Raw genomic sequence first — 14,053 nt, forward strand, 5'->3', positions numbered from 1 at the left:
TTCTCAATGTAAACAGCACTCATGGAGCCTTTGTATTCGATTGGTCCAAAACTCCAATGACACATATGTAGTACAGGAAAATTAAAGAAATGCTTCGGTTTTCTGCATTTTCCCTGATTCCACCAACAGATAATTGCCACAAACAACATCTGATCTGAAAGCTGGCTGGCTGCCTGCTCAATTTCTACCCTGGCAGCAATGGACTGGCTGCACCATGAGACATAGAAGAGCAGTACTACCTCAGAATCCCGGCAAACATGCTCTGCAGAATTCAGCTGCCCCTGAAAGAGGTCAAGGACCAGAGACCTCGAGGAGAAAAAGCTGACAGGCAGATTTGCTGGTATTATCACATCTTTTGCTCCACTGCAGATGAACTTGAGGGCAAAGAGTAGGGTTCAGCCACATGCCATTGCCTGGCAGAGCAGCTCTAGCCATTGAGGCACCACGCATGCACAGCGGAGCAGGGCAAGGGGTCGAGGGCACAGAGGACACCGCTGCCTGGTCAGGCTGAGGAGCCCAAAGGAGCCCACCACCACCCTCCTCCTCAGATTAGTCGCTGCTGCTGCTGCTGCTGCTGCTGCTGCTGCTGCTGCTGCTGCTCTGCCAAGGCCTGGGCATTAAGACTGATTTTCTTTACTTTTAAAGGCAGACTAATTTTGGAAATCTCTTTTTGCATACATTTCCCTTGGAGCACCAATTCCAACATTCATTCAGAAAAACTGGAGCATGCCCACACACAGTGAAAATATATCTGTTGGGATCCAAACAGCAAGGCTCTAATCAGAATTAAAGAATGGAGTATCCTGGTCCTAACATATTTTGCTCACAGTGGTTAATTTGTATGTGATAACCTGTTTCATGAAACCTCTTAACAGTATCTAAGACATTCTCCATCTCAAGGATCACGAAAGAGCTCTGTCATATTAAGATAAATACACGCACGCACGCACGCACGCACGCACGCACGCACGCACACACACACACACACACACACACACCACACACAACACACACACACATATATATATATATATATATATATATATATATTTGTGGCTGCCATCTGTCTTATCCTATCATTGTGGACCTTCAGTTGGATCCAGCCAACTTACCTGATTCCTACCTGAGAGGATGAGGTTGGATTGAAAAAGTGCAGGGAAAGACTCTATGAAAGAGGCAGAGACACAGAATAGAGTCAGGAGGGCAATCCCGTGAATACTGAACACACAAGTTTAATCTTCAACATTCTTAAGTACCCCAACAAAAAGGGGAACATGGTATCATGTACATCGAACAAACAGACTTTCTTTCTTAATTCTCCAATCTATTGGTAACCACACCTTACACTTAAATTCTCATTTTCTGGACTTCAGAGTCAGGGTAACCATACCTCACACCGCGTCTATTGTTGTTTAGATAAGACACCCAAGGCCAAGATCAAATATCCTATTGTAACCATGCCATAAACCTTTAGATCTTGTGACTTTATAACCTTGGGAGACTAAGGACAGTTTTGAATGCTCTGACCGTGAGTCAAGATGAAGCGGTGCCATCAATATGGAACATATGTCACATAGGATTATTAATTATTATATAATGTCTCTTTCTCTGAGGTGAGCAATAATGGAGTAATATTCAGAAAAAATTTAACCAATTTCTTTGAAGTTTCCAAGAGATACAAAATTATTCACTCTCCATAAAGGCTGTATGAACTGCAGCCATCACACAGGATTAATAAAACCTGGCAGAGATACTCAAACTCTGCTTTTTAACTGTAACAAAGGTAATACAGCTCAATAAAACAAGAAATCAATTCAATAGATATCATCATTTAGATACTATAGACTTGACCCTAAAATAGAAGGTCTGTATCAAGGACTACCAAGAATTTGTTTCTTGTACCAAGTTGTATTAGAGTTAGCCAGTGTACTGGGTAGTTTTCTATGTCAACTTGACACAAGGTAGAGTCATCAGAGTGCAAGGAGACTCTGATGAGGATATGCCTCAATGAGATCTGTAAGGTATTCTCTCATTCGGTAATCATTGGGAAGGTACAGCACATGGTGGGCAGTGCCATCTCTGGGATGGTGGCCCTGGATTCTATAAGAGGGCAGGCTGAGTAACCCATGGGAAGCAAGGCAGTAAGCAGGGTACCCACCCAGCCTCTGGTATCCTGCCTCATTTGAGTTCCTGTCCTGACATCCTTCATTGATAAACAGCAATCCTGAAGTATCAGCCAAATAAGCCCTTTTGTCCCCAACTTACTTTTGGTTATGATGTTTCAGACAGCAACAGAAACTCTACCTAAGAAACTGGCCAATCTAGTGGGGAGTTAGTCCTGCTGAATTTCAATCTTCTTTTGGTTCAGCTTTTCCTTTCATTCCTCCCTTTGAAATGGTAATATGGTGATATATTGTTTATGATCTAATAAAGCTTGTCCTAGAAGCTGTAGTGTGACACAGTGAGCAACACAATAAACTCTTTAGTCCATATATGGTTACTTGCAAGTGTTTCTTGCAAAATAGTCATTGGTCTGGCTAAGGCCTCTGGTTTCTGCTACACTCTTGTTGCTGGGCCCTCACTGGGACTCTTCTTGGATATCTGGTTCTTGTTGTGTATCATCGAGATCCTGCAGGTGTGGGTCTCCTGCAAACCAAACCATAGATGGGGTGGATACTGGAGTGGGCCAAGTCATAACCCTAGTTCTGGGCCTGGGTGGTTACAGGAGCAACTTTGGACTTCTAAGCTGCGATAAGACTGTGAAAGGCTTTGGGACTTTTAGTAAAGTTGAACTAAATTCATTTAGCATTATGATATGACCACAAGTCTATGGGGACCAGGGAGCTGAATGTGGTGTTTTGAATAAGAATGACACCCTAGGCTCACATATTTGAATGCTTGGGTTCTCAATGGGTGGAACTCTTTAGGGAGGATTAGGAGGGGTGGCCTTGTTGGAGGAGGTGTTTCTCTGAGGGAAGGCATCTTAGTTTGAGATTTTTATGGCTGTAAAGAGACATCATGACTATGGCAAGCCTTATAAAAAAGCATTTAATTGATGCAGCTTGCTTACAGTTTTAGAGGTTGAGGAAAATATGGTGACAGAGAGCATGTCAGCATGCAGGCATATGTGCTGCTGGAGCTGAGAGTGCTATATCTTGCAGGCAACAGGAAGCTGACTGTCACATTGAGGAAAGCTTGAGCAAGGGGACATCAAAGCCCACCATCACAGTGACACTCTTCCTCCAACAAGGCCATACCTTGGAATAGCTCCCTTTGGGGGCCATTTTCTTTCAAACTACCACATTCCACTCTCTAACCCCCAAAAGGCTTATAGCCATATCATATTGGGAGAAAATGCATTCAGTCCAACCTCAAAAGTCCTCAGAGACTTAAAAGGGCTCAAACTTGTTTATCAGTCCAAAGTCTCTTCTGAGAGGCGTGGCCATCTCTTGACTGTAACTTGCACCGTAGAAAAATTCACTCCCAAAGACTGTGTGTTTACTAATTTGGTAATTCCTGTCTTCCTTTTGGGTAAATTCAGTTTGTCTGTCTACTAGGAGAAAATGTTATCTATGTTCAATGTATCAAGGAGAGACAAAGCTCCCTCTGTCCCCCACATATCTCTACATTATCCAAGACATGAAATAGGTAGAAAACACCACCACAAAAGTTTGCCTTTGAAACATAGCCACTAACTAGGTAACTAATTTGTAACTCCCAGACCTTAATTATACCCAATGGTTTTAAACTTGTTGTAGTTGACCTTTCCAGTACCTTACGGTTGTGTCTAATATTTACTTTTCAGATTTCAGGGGAAAATATTTGTATAGTCTCAAAATAGACAGCTTTGAGTCACAAATGAGATGGATTTAAAATGTTGCATAGCTGGAAACATTATTTTAATAAATTCGTTTTAAAACACAGCAGGATAGAGGGCAAATATCTTTTTCTCTGAATATGGCTTGAATTTCTCTGGTGCTGATGCAGTTTTCAAAGTTATTAAGGTATGGAGAACAAAGATGGGAGCAAGAGGAAATCATCATTCAAAATTTTAGACGAGTAATCCTGTTTGTGTTTTATGAACATAATCAGAGAGGTCCATGCAAAAAGGTATGGATCGTGCCATCAGTCTGTGAGGCGAGACCAAGAACAGAAGTTTTGGACGGAAGTGCAATGCGTAGTCCTCCAAAGTAGGGGGCGCAGTTCTCCAGCTGAATTGATAGTACGTCAGAGTGGCTCATCTTGGCCACCATTTTGACGTTGAGGCTGAGCTGCGTTGTTCGCTGTTCAGCCGCAGTCAGGCTTCAGGTGTTGTCTCTAACCTCTACGTCTGACGAGGAAGTATATGCTTTTCACCCTTTAGACGAAGCCATGGGAACTGTAAGCAGTCTAATGCGGTTGAGAGGAAATCCTCCCGCAGAAGAAGCTCCTGCTGCTGGAGACGGAGAGGCAGCGGAAGCTGGACCGGCCTTTGTCCGAGAAGAGCAGGGGGTTGAACAGGCCAGAATTACTACTAGACGGGTAGGCCGCAAGCGATCTGCTAGCCCAGCAGGACCCTCGGCAAAACTGTCCCGTGAAAGTTTGCCGCAGGATACAGCCAAATCACCTTTCCGGAGGAGAGGGGAGAGTGACGTAAAGATCTGTGCCTTTGGGGAGGAGTGGTGCTTGCACAAGTGCTACCTGTGCCGGTCAGGGTACTTTGCCAGCATGTTCAGTGGTGCCTGGCGAGAGACAGACATGACTACAATAGAGATGCAGATGCCTGACGAAAATATTGACCGTGAGTCTTTCTATGAGGCTTTGGTCTACTTGTACAGTAATAGTATTCCAATTCCTCCCCACCGAATCATTGCCGTCTTGTCCACGGCCTGTATGCTGCAGTTGGATGAGGTAATTCAGCAATGTGAGGAGATGATGAAGGCCTCACTTACTGCTGACACTGTGTGCAGCTACTACTACTCTGCTGAGGATTACGGGCTCCAGTGTGTCCAATCCGTTTGCCGCCAGTGGCTCTTAGACAACCTGATGACCCGGCAAAACGATGAAATATTGCAAGAAATCAATTTGGATCTCATGAAAGAGCTTGTTGCCTCTTCAGATCTCTTGGTGTTTGAAGTAGAGATAGACTTATACACTATACTGAAAAAGTGGATGTTTCTGCAGCTAGAACCTACATGGTCAGGATCCCCAAGAGAACTATTGACTGCAGCTGACTTGTGCTTTGCCAAGTGCAAAAGCGATGCAAATGGTGCCCCTTTTCTGGAAACTGACCAGGGGAGAGCCTTTGTGTCAGTGTTCCAGCGAGTAAGGCTCCCCTACATCATCTGTGACCTGCCTTCAGCACAAATTATTGACCATGATGCACTGATCCCTGCATCATGGGTGAGCCCAATATATAAAGATCTATGGCTAGCACTTCTTCGAGCAGAGCAGTCCAGAGAACTTGGGCCAGTGGATATCCATGTATCTGATGTCAGTGGAACCAGTATGCGTTGTGCAGGCCAACTTCAAAGGGATGAGCAATGCAGCTGGACCTGGTCTGGCTTCAACTTTGGCTGGGACTTGGTAGTTCAATATATCAACAGGCGTATTATATTCCGTCGCAGTGCTTTGAACAAATCCTGTGGCTTTGGTGTCAGCTTACTCTGGCAGAGAAAGATTGCCTTCCGTCTGCGTGTGATCTCATTAGATACAAAAGGAACAGCTGTTTTGAGGAGGGACACAAACTATCATGTCCTCTGCCTGAGAAAGGATCAAGAGCTGGAGGTGATCAGCCTAGAAAACGAAGACATAATTTTCCCCATGTATGTAGCATGCAACTTCCTGTACCTTCCCGGAGGGAGTGGCCACAGTAGAGAATCAGGCAGATCTCCAAGAAGATAAGAAGCTCTTCCATGAGGTCAAGGGTTGGCAACAACCTGTCTACCTCTACGAAACTAACTGGACTTGACTATAGCCCTCAATCCACTTCATAAGAAATTCTGTTGATGGAAAGCCCATAAAGTTTGAGACTATCTCGGACTGTTTGAGAAGTGCCTCCAAACTACCAAACATAATTATACAGTTACTGTGGCAACTCGTCCTGAATTACCACCTATCAATATCTACATAATTTCTAAGAACACTGGAAAAATGGTAGAAGGAAACTGTGAGCCTCCCGAACCTACTGCTTGGTGAAACATTTTAGAAATGCATTTCTTGACTTTTGAGAAAGTTAATGTTTAAAGGAATATTTTCATTTCTCTTTCAGTTACATTTAGAGCTGCCCTATGCTATTCAGAGTTTCATTTTCTTGTTTCTCTTTTCCTATTTCTGAGTATAACACTTAGTTTTCATGTTTTCTTTGTGAAGAAAAGGAAATGTTGGGGACTGGAGGGATAGTTCAGACGTTAAGAGCACTGACCTGTCTTCCAGAGCCTGAGTTCAATTCCTAGCAACGACATGATGGCTCACAACCATCCATAATGAGATTTGGGACCCTCGTCTGGCCTGCAGGGATACATACAAACAGAACACTGAACTTAAAAAAAAGAACGGAAATGTTATTTTTTATATTTGGTGTTCTCAAAACTAAGAATATGGTAATATAGTTAGGCTGTATTTGCATTTTCCCCCAAAATATTTCAAAATCTATAGCACTATATTTTGGGGTGTAATGCATGAAAGCAGTTTCATTACATAGTTACTTAAATTACCAAAGTCTAAATATTTACAAGTATGCATTGAACATTGAGCTTCAGAAATGTTTGCTGTTAAAGTTGTATTTGGATTACAGAGTACAACAAGTTATAGTGGTGTTTGATTGTGGGTGTGTGAATTTAAATTCAATATCAAGCCCTGAAAAGTACTGTTTTGAAAACCATGCTCATTTTAAAGAGCAGGAAACCTAACATAAGCTTTGGAATAGAGAGGCTAAAGAGTATAATGAGAAGTGCTTTGTGTCCTGAAGTAGGCTAAAGGGCTGTTTAGTAAATTTTGAAATAAATTTGTATTTAAAGTAAAAACTATTTTGCATACTAATCCCAGTTCCCTCTCCCTCCCACCTTCCCACGTCCCCTACCAACCCCTATCCCACCCCCATGCACTCCCCAGGGAGAGTGAAGCCTCCCATGTGGGAATCATCAAAGTCTGATGCATCGTTTGGGGCAGGACTTAGCTCCCCACCACACCGCCACCTCATATCTAGTCTGGGAGAGTATCTGTCCACCGGGTATGGGTTCTCAAAGCCCATTCATGCACTAGTGATAAATGCTGGTTCCACTGGCAAAGGCCCCATAGACTGCCCAGGCCTCCCAACAGAACACCAATGTTCAAGGGGGCCTGAACATTTGGTCCACAACTGAGCCAAACTCCTGGAGTCCAGTTGCAGAGAGGAAGAAGTGATGAGCAGAGGGGTTAAGACCATGCTTTGGAAACCCACAGAAACAGCTGACCTGAGCAAGTGGGAGCTCACAACCCCAGTCTGACAGGCTGGACAAACAGCTGTTTAGTAATCCAGAGAGTATGTATTAAGTGTTACTGTCTGAAATGGAGAGAAATGGTAGCAACAATCTTATTGTTAATTTGAAAACTGTTACTACTTTACCTCTTCTCAGATATACTACTTCTCATTGATAGATCTTTGTGGTTAAACAATGTAAAAGAATTGAGCTCAGTTTAAGAATGCATTCAAGTATGAATGTACTTAGAGTATAAAAGCTAGCACAAGCTGAGAAATATAAAAATAAGCAACATTTTACTTAGGTGAAAAAGAATTTTCCTCACCGGTTTATAGTTCTCTTCCCAATTAAATTAAAACCTTTAGTCCTTGGGAAGAAATTGTTTTATTCATCTTTTTTTCTTGTTAAGATTTAAAAGTCTGTGAAACACAAAGCCTATATATTAGTGTTCCAATAATAATTTAGTGTCAGTAATGTGAAATGGCTAAATGAGGGTATCCATGAGGCACCCTTTCTTGTTGGCTTTTAATTTTGCATTTGTCTCCTGGTGTTTCTTTATGCTCTATATACCTAGATATCTACAAACAACAAACCTCACTTTGCATGTAAAATGAAGTTGTGGGCCCCTTTCTAGTTTTCCAGGGCTCTATCCCTACCTACTCCCACAAAAATATACAACAGATAGAAGGCAGTATCCACATATGAGTGTGATGTGTTTATCTTTATGAGTATGAGTAACCTGTCTTAATAAATTTTAGTTTTGACTGCACATTATATAATTTTGTTTCATTTAATAGGAAAATAAAAATTAAATATGTACATGTACCACATTTACTTTATCTGTTTATCTGCTGATGGATATTGGTTGGCTGATTTCCTTTACTCACTGTTGTGGAAAAAAAGCAGCAATAAACATAGATGTGCAAGTATCTCTGTCATGGAAGGAGAGTAATTTATGTATATTCTTGGGAGTATTGCAGCTAGGCCATATGGTAAGGGAGGGGTGATATGAAATGAGAAAGGGAGGGGGCAAAAGATTGCAGAGAAGGGATGAGCTCAGGAGATGGGAGAGAGGAGTGAAATGAGGGTCGAAGAAACCAAAACTAAATATAAAAGAAAATGTCTACCATAATTTATGTTAAATCAATAATTATTTTCAATTGAAAACATATAAAATGAAGACATAGAGAAAAATAGTCTGGATTGGAGAAATCATGTTTATAAAGATGACAGATAGCTCAGGGCAGGGAAGGGCATGGATGCTAGAGTGGACATTGAAATGTATAACATTTTATGTACTGTTGATACTGAGGGTATCTGGAGGCCATGGTGGGCTTTGATATGCTGATGTGTGCCACAAGTGACCATATGTCCTTTCTGCCAAATGTAAGAGAGATGACTCCTTTTGGCTAAAGGCAATGTGTTTCACAAGTTCCTGAGGAATAATGACTTTTATCTACCCACCAGTTTCCCTGTAGTCCAGCTTGAGCTCATTTCCAGACATGGACAGCCTGAGATCTATGTGAGACCTACATCCTAACTGCCTGAAACCTAACATTCCAGCCTTTTGTTGATGATAAAGGATAATGTAATTTCTGACAACTGCAACACTATGTTAGGGTCATAGTAGTGGCCCAGAGAGGCTGGGTTGTTGGTCAAAAGCCTTCGGTTGGGGGCAGTCATCAGAAGCATCTGGTTTGCTGACTCAGCCTGAAGGGACAGGAAGCAGTCACATCAGCTGGACTGGTTTACATCAGTGTTCAGCAGGTCCAGGGCTCGCAGGTTCTGCAACACCACCTGGGCCTGATGAGTCGCAGGCCATTTTGGAGTAGTTTTCAGGGCCTGGATGGTGTCTATTAGCTGAATGGGAATGTTCCTGGATAGATATAGGCTGGGAACAGCAGGTATTAGAATGATCATTGTCTACAATCTGCACTGAAATCTTCATTGTAGAGAAAAACTGTTAACAAGTGTCAAGAAGCAGATGAAATAGACTCCACAGCTTTGAGCCATAGCAAAACAAAACCTGAAAAGTTATCTGCATAATAGTAGCATAAAAATTCATTTGTAATGACACAGAAATTTCTTGGCAGAAAGAGAACAAAGGGGAAGAGTTTCGACAGGCAGTGGTGGCATGGGAGGCAGAGGGAGGCAGCTCTCTGAAAGTTCGAGGCCAGCCTGGTATACAGAGTGAGTGCCAGGACAGGCTCCAAAGGTACACAGATAAAACCTGTCTCAAAAAATAAAATAAAATAAAAAACAAAATAAAAGGGGGTACAGAGTTTGGGGAACCAAAAGTTGGTTCTGAGTAAAAAGCATGAATTTTCTTCACTCTGTCCAAATATATTTTCTATACAATGAGTAGCACTTTTAAATCTATATTTAAGGGATACTCTATCAGCATAGGTATGGGTGGGGGGCTCTGTCCTGTAACGAATAATACAACAGACATTGAAGATTTCCCATGGGAGGCCTCACCCTCTTTGAGGAGTGGATGGGGTGTGACATGGGGAGACGGGGGCAGAGTAGGAGGATTAGAGGGAGTGGGTACTGGGATTGATATGTAAACTATGATTGTTTTTAATTTTAAAGATTCATTAAAAAAGAAAACAACCAAAGGAAAGGTAAAATTTTGAACCTGTAACTAGAATAATTATAGCCAGTGTTTTTTTTTTTTTTATCAAGACTAGGTGTTGTGGAATATTCCTTTATACTGTGTGAAGTTGTGTCACTTAATAAAAAGCTAAATGGACAATAGCTGGACAGAGAGCACTAGGAAGCAGAAAGGCATTGTCACCAGCCACATGGAGGTGAAGCAGGATGGGACATACAGAATAAAGTTAATGGAGCCACATAAAAGAACATAGATTAAAATATGGGTTAATTTAAGTTATAAGAATGTTTAGAATCTAGCCTAAGCTAAGACTGAACATTTATAGTTAATGATAAGTCTCCAGGTCATTTTTTTCTTTTTGTTTAATTTAAATTAGAAACAAGCTTCTTTTAGTCCCAGTTCCCTCTCCCTTCCCTCTTCTCCTGCCCCCCCCCCCCCCGCCACTGGCTCCCTGTCCCAACCCCTTTCTGCTCCCCAGGGAGGGTGAGGCCTTCCATGGGGGAATCTTCAAAGTCTGTCATATCATTTGGAGCAGAGCCTAGACCTGCCCCCATGTGTCTAGGATGAGAGAGTATCCATCATCTATGTGGAGAGGGCTCCCAAAGTCCATTTGTGTACTAGGGAGTACCGATCCACTACCAGGGGCCCCATAGATTGCCCAGACCTCCAAACTGACCTCTTTGTTCAGGGAGACTGGTCCAGTCCTATGCTGGTTTCTCAGCCATCATTCAGGGGTCCATGAGCAATCTCTTGTCAGGTCAGCTGTCCCTGTGGGTTTCTCCAGTCTGGTTCAGACCCATTTGCTCATCACTCCTCCCTGTCGGCAACTGGATTCCAGAGTTCAGCTCAGGTTTTAGCTGTGGGTGTCTGCTTCTGCTTCCATCAGCTAATTCTCCATGTCATTTTTGTGAGCTGTCGGTCCAAAGAAAAATCCATCTACAGCTAGATTCATAGCTTGTCAGAACTCCATTGATTAATATGTTAAAATACTGAATGCTGAAGTCTTAACATTGTAAGTTATCATCTTTGAGTCTCATTTTTCACACACCTGAAATCACTTTCTCATGCCTTTCCAATTTTCATTCACAAACATTAAGTCATTACTTTAGGCGTTTCCAATTTACATAAACTTTCACCTTTAAAAACAGTTTTGGGTCTAGAAAAACAATCTTATAGCTTAGGTTGAGCTGATTTTTAGACACATTTCATGCTGAGACTATATGTTTGTTGGTCTGTATTCAGGTCTATCTTACTATATCATCTACCTGCCTGGCCTACCTGCCTGGCTGGCTGGCCTGCCTGCATGCCATGATGTAGCAGCCATGAACACTGGGCTAACCAGTGTACTACCTCAGTGCATTCTGCTAAGTGACAAGGGGCAGGCCAGCATAATGCCTGAATCCTTACACAGAGCAATTCCCAAAACTGGCAATACTGCAGACAGTGTCCTAAGATCATATCCTAGGCCTAACCCAAGGCAGGAGTCTGACTAAGTAAACAGAGGGATTGTTATTGGGTAAACTAACTCAGAAATCTCATAAGGCTCTTTCTGTTTACCAGGAAAACGACTGCCCCCAAAGATTAACAAAGGCATCAAGTTTCTGAGTAACTCAAACAACTGGCAACAGATCAAACTTCCCTTTGTAACCCCTAGGCTGTTCTGTCCCCTATCCCCCTCAAACATCACTACTACCTTCCCAATAAAACTGGCAAGGCCACTGAGGAAGCCTAGAACAGTTTGTTCCCTCAATAAACTTTTCTTTGTACTCACAGAGTGGTCTAGTCTCACAGGGAGCTCATCAGAGAGACCACTCAGACACAGTTTACTTACACACACACACACACACACACACACACACACACACACACACACACCAATAATAATAAATGTTAAGTGTTTTTAAAGAAACATACAATAGCAGAAACTGGTATTGTATCCTACCATTTTATTTTCCCAGGGTTAGGGTGGTTAATTTTTCTTGTCTTTAACTTTGTTTTTACTGTTAATTAATGCCTAATGGTATATCAGATTTCCATGCAGTATATTGTTGTAAGCCTGCCTGAGGACCAGCCAGCTGGGGTTATGCTTGGGCATTTGGGGACCCAAGTATAACCCCAAGCATTTAGATCAAGGGGCTTTTAAAAGCAAAACCAAATCTTATTATCTTGCACAGCAGCAGCAGGGGAAGGTTTACACAAGCAGGAAGTTTACTAGAAACTAAAATAAGTTAGCTGGAGCATCTTGACCTTATGTTCCTAGAATAGAATTGGGTAATTATCCATGGAATTCTCCATCAAGGAAATCAAATTCTAGTTAAACCTGAAGTGGCCTCAGCAAGGATACAAAAGGGAGGAATATCTTCATTGTCTTGCCCTGTAACACTAGTTTGTCTGTCGCTCTGTGCAGTTTCTGGCTACTTAGTTCCCTGGTACCATTCTCTCTTGCTATATCCTGTCTCTGCCTATATTCAAGAGGCAGAATTGAAATTATATCACAACTTAGGACAAAATCCTCTTCTGTTATGTCCCCTTCTAATGACAGGTAATTGTTTCAGTAGTATGTGAAGAAAACTTGGGGAAGTAATCGTACGACTCACAACAATGATTATAAACAAAAAAAATGACCTATGAAAGAGAAGAGGAGTTATGGAGGACTTAGGTAGGATAAACTCATATAATACCCAATAGACAATTATAGATGCACTACTTTGGAAAGAGTTTAAATAAACTAGATGACAGTGAGTTCTGTTGAAGAATCCAACAGTGGATTAGAGAAAAACAGCTGGGAGTGTGTATCCATAGGGATATCTACCAGAATTGCCACTGAAGGATTTAGATACAGAGGCTTCTGATAAAACATTAATTAATTTCTAATAGATAATATGCATGACAGAGCTATGTTTGAATTGGTAATATATTTTTAACCCTTGTGTGTTCATTTACATCCTGTGTGCATCTCTATCACAAAATAGTGGTCATCACTTAACTCTTCTCTTACAAAAAGTATCCTAGGTCATTTAGAATGCTCAGCGAGTAAAGGAGCCTGACATTGTCAGGTTAATTTCTGAGACCTGGTATAAACAGAGCTGACTCCTAAAAGATTTACACACACACACACACACACACACACACACACACACACACACACACACCACTCCTAATAAAATAAATGTAAAATATTTTAAATGAAATATGCTGAAGCAGAAAATAGGATTGTATACTACTATTATATCATCCCAGGAGTAGGCTAGTTAATTTTCTGTCCCTTAACTTCACTTTTACTCTTAATAAATGCTTAATAATATATTAGATTTTCATGCAGTGGCCTGGGCATTCTGACCACTTTTCATTATTTTTAAAGGCAGACTTATATTGGAAATCTCTTTTTACATACGTTTCCCTTGGTGTACCAATCCCAGCATTCATTCAGAAAAACTGGATCATGTCCACACACAGTGAAAATATATGTTTTGGGAACCAAACAGCAAGGCTCTAATCAAATTAAAGAAAGGAGTATCCTGGGCCTAACATGCTTTGTAAATGATAACTTGTTTCATGAAACCTATTAACACTATTGAGGACATTCTCCATCTCAAGGAACACGAAAGAGCTCTGTCATGTTGAGATAAATGACATATACTTGTGGCTTTCTTATCCAGGCCTTGTGGACCTTCAGTTGGATCCAGCCAACTTGCCTGGTCCCTACCTGAGAGGATGAGTTTGGATTGAAAAAGTGCAGGGAAAGACTCTATGAAAGAGACACAGAATAGAGTCAGGAGGGTATCCCATGAATACTGAATGCACCAAATTAATTCTTTACCCAATTTCTATTGAAAATTACAAGGAATAAAAAATTATTCACTCTCCATATCTGCAGTCATCACATAGGATTAGTAAAACCTGGCAGAGATACTCCAACTCTGTTTTTTACTGTAACAAAGTTAATGCATCTCACTAAAACAGGAAATTGATCCAATAGCTCTTATCATTTAGATTCTAT

The 14,053-nt window shown here is 41.5% G+C and overlaps 1 protein-coding gene across 1 annotated transcript; it reads left to right on the forward strand.

Annotated features, from left to right (window-relative positions):
* The first annotated feature begins 4,371 nt into the window (after positions 1–4,371).
* Positions 4,372–5,883, forward strand: LOC113837539 (germ cell-less protein-like 1). The gene has a single exon (XM_035449735.1). The coding sequence runs from the start codon at positions 4,372–4,374 to the stop codon at positions 5,881–5,883; it is 1,512 nt and encodes a 503-aa protein (XP_035305626.1).
* The last annotated feature ends 8,170 nt before the right edge of the window (positions 5,884–14,053 follow it).

This window comes from Cricetulus griseus, chromosome X, assembly GCF_003668045.3.
Source record: "Cricetulus griseus strain 17A/GY chromosome X, alternate assembly CriGri-PICRH-1.0, whole genome shotgun sequence".
NCBI lineage: Eukaryota > Metazoa > Chordata > Mammalia > Rodentia > Cricetidae > Cricetulus > Cricetulus griseus.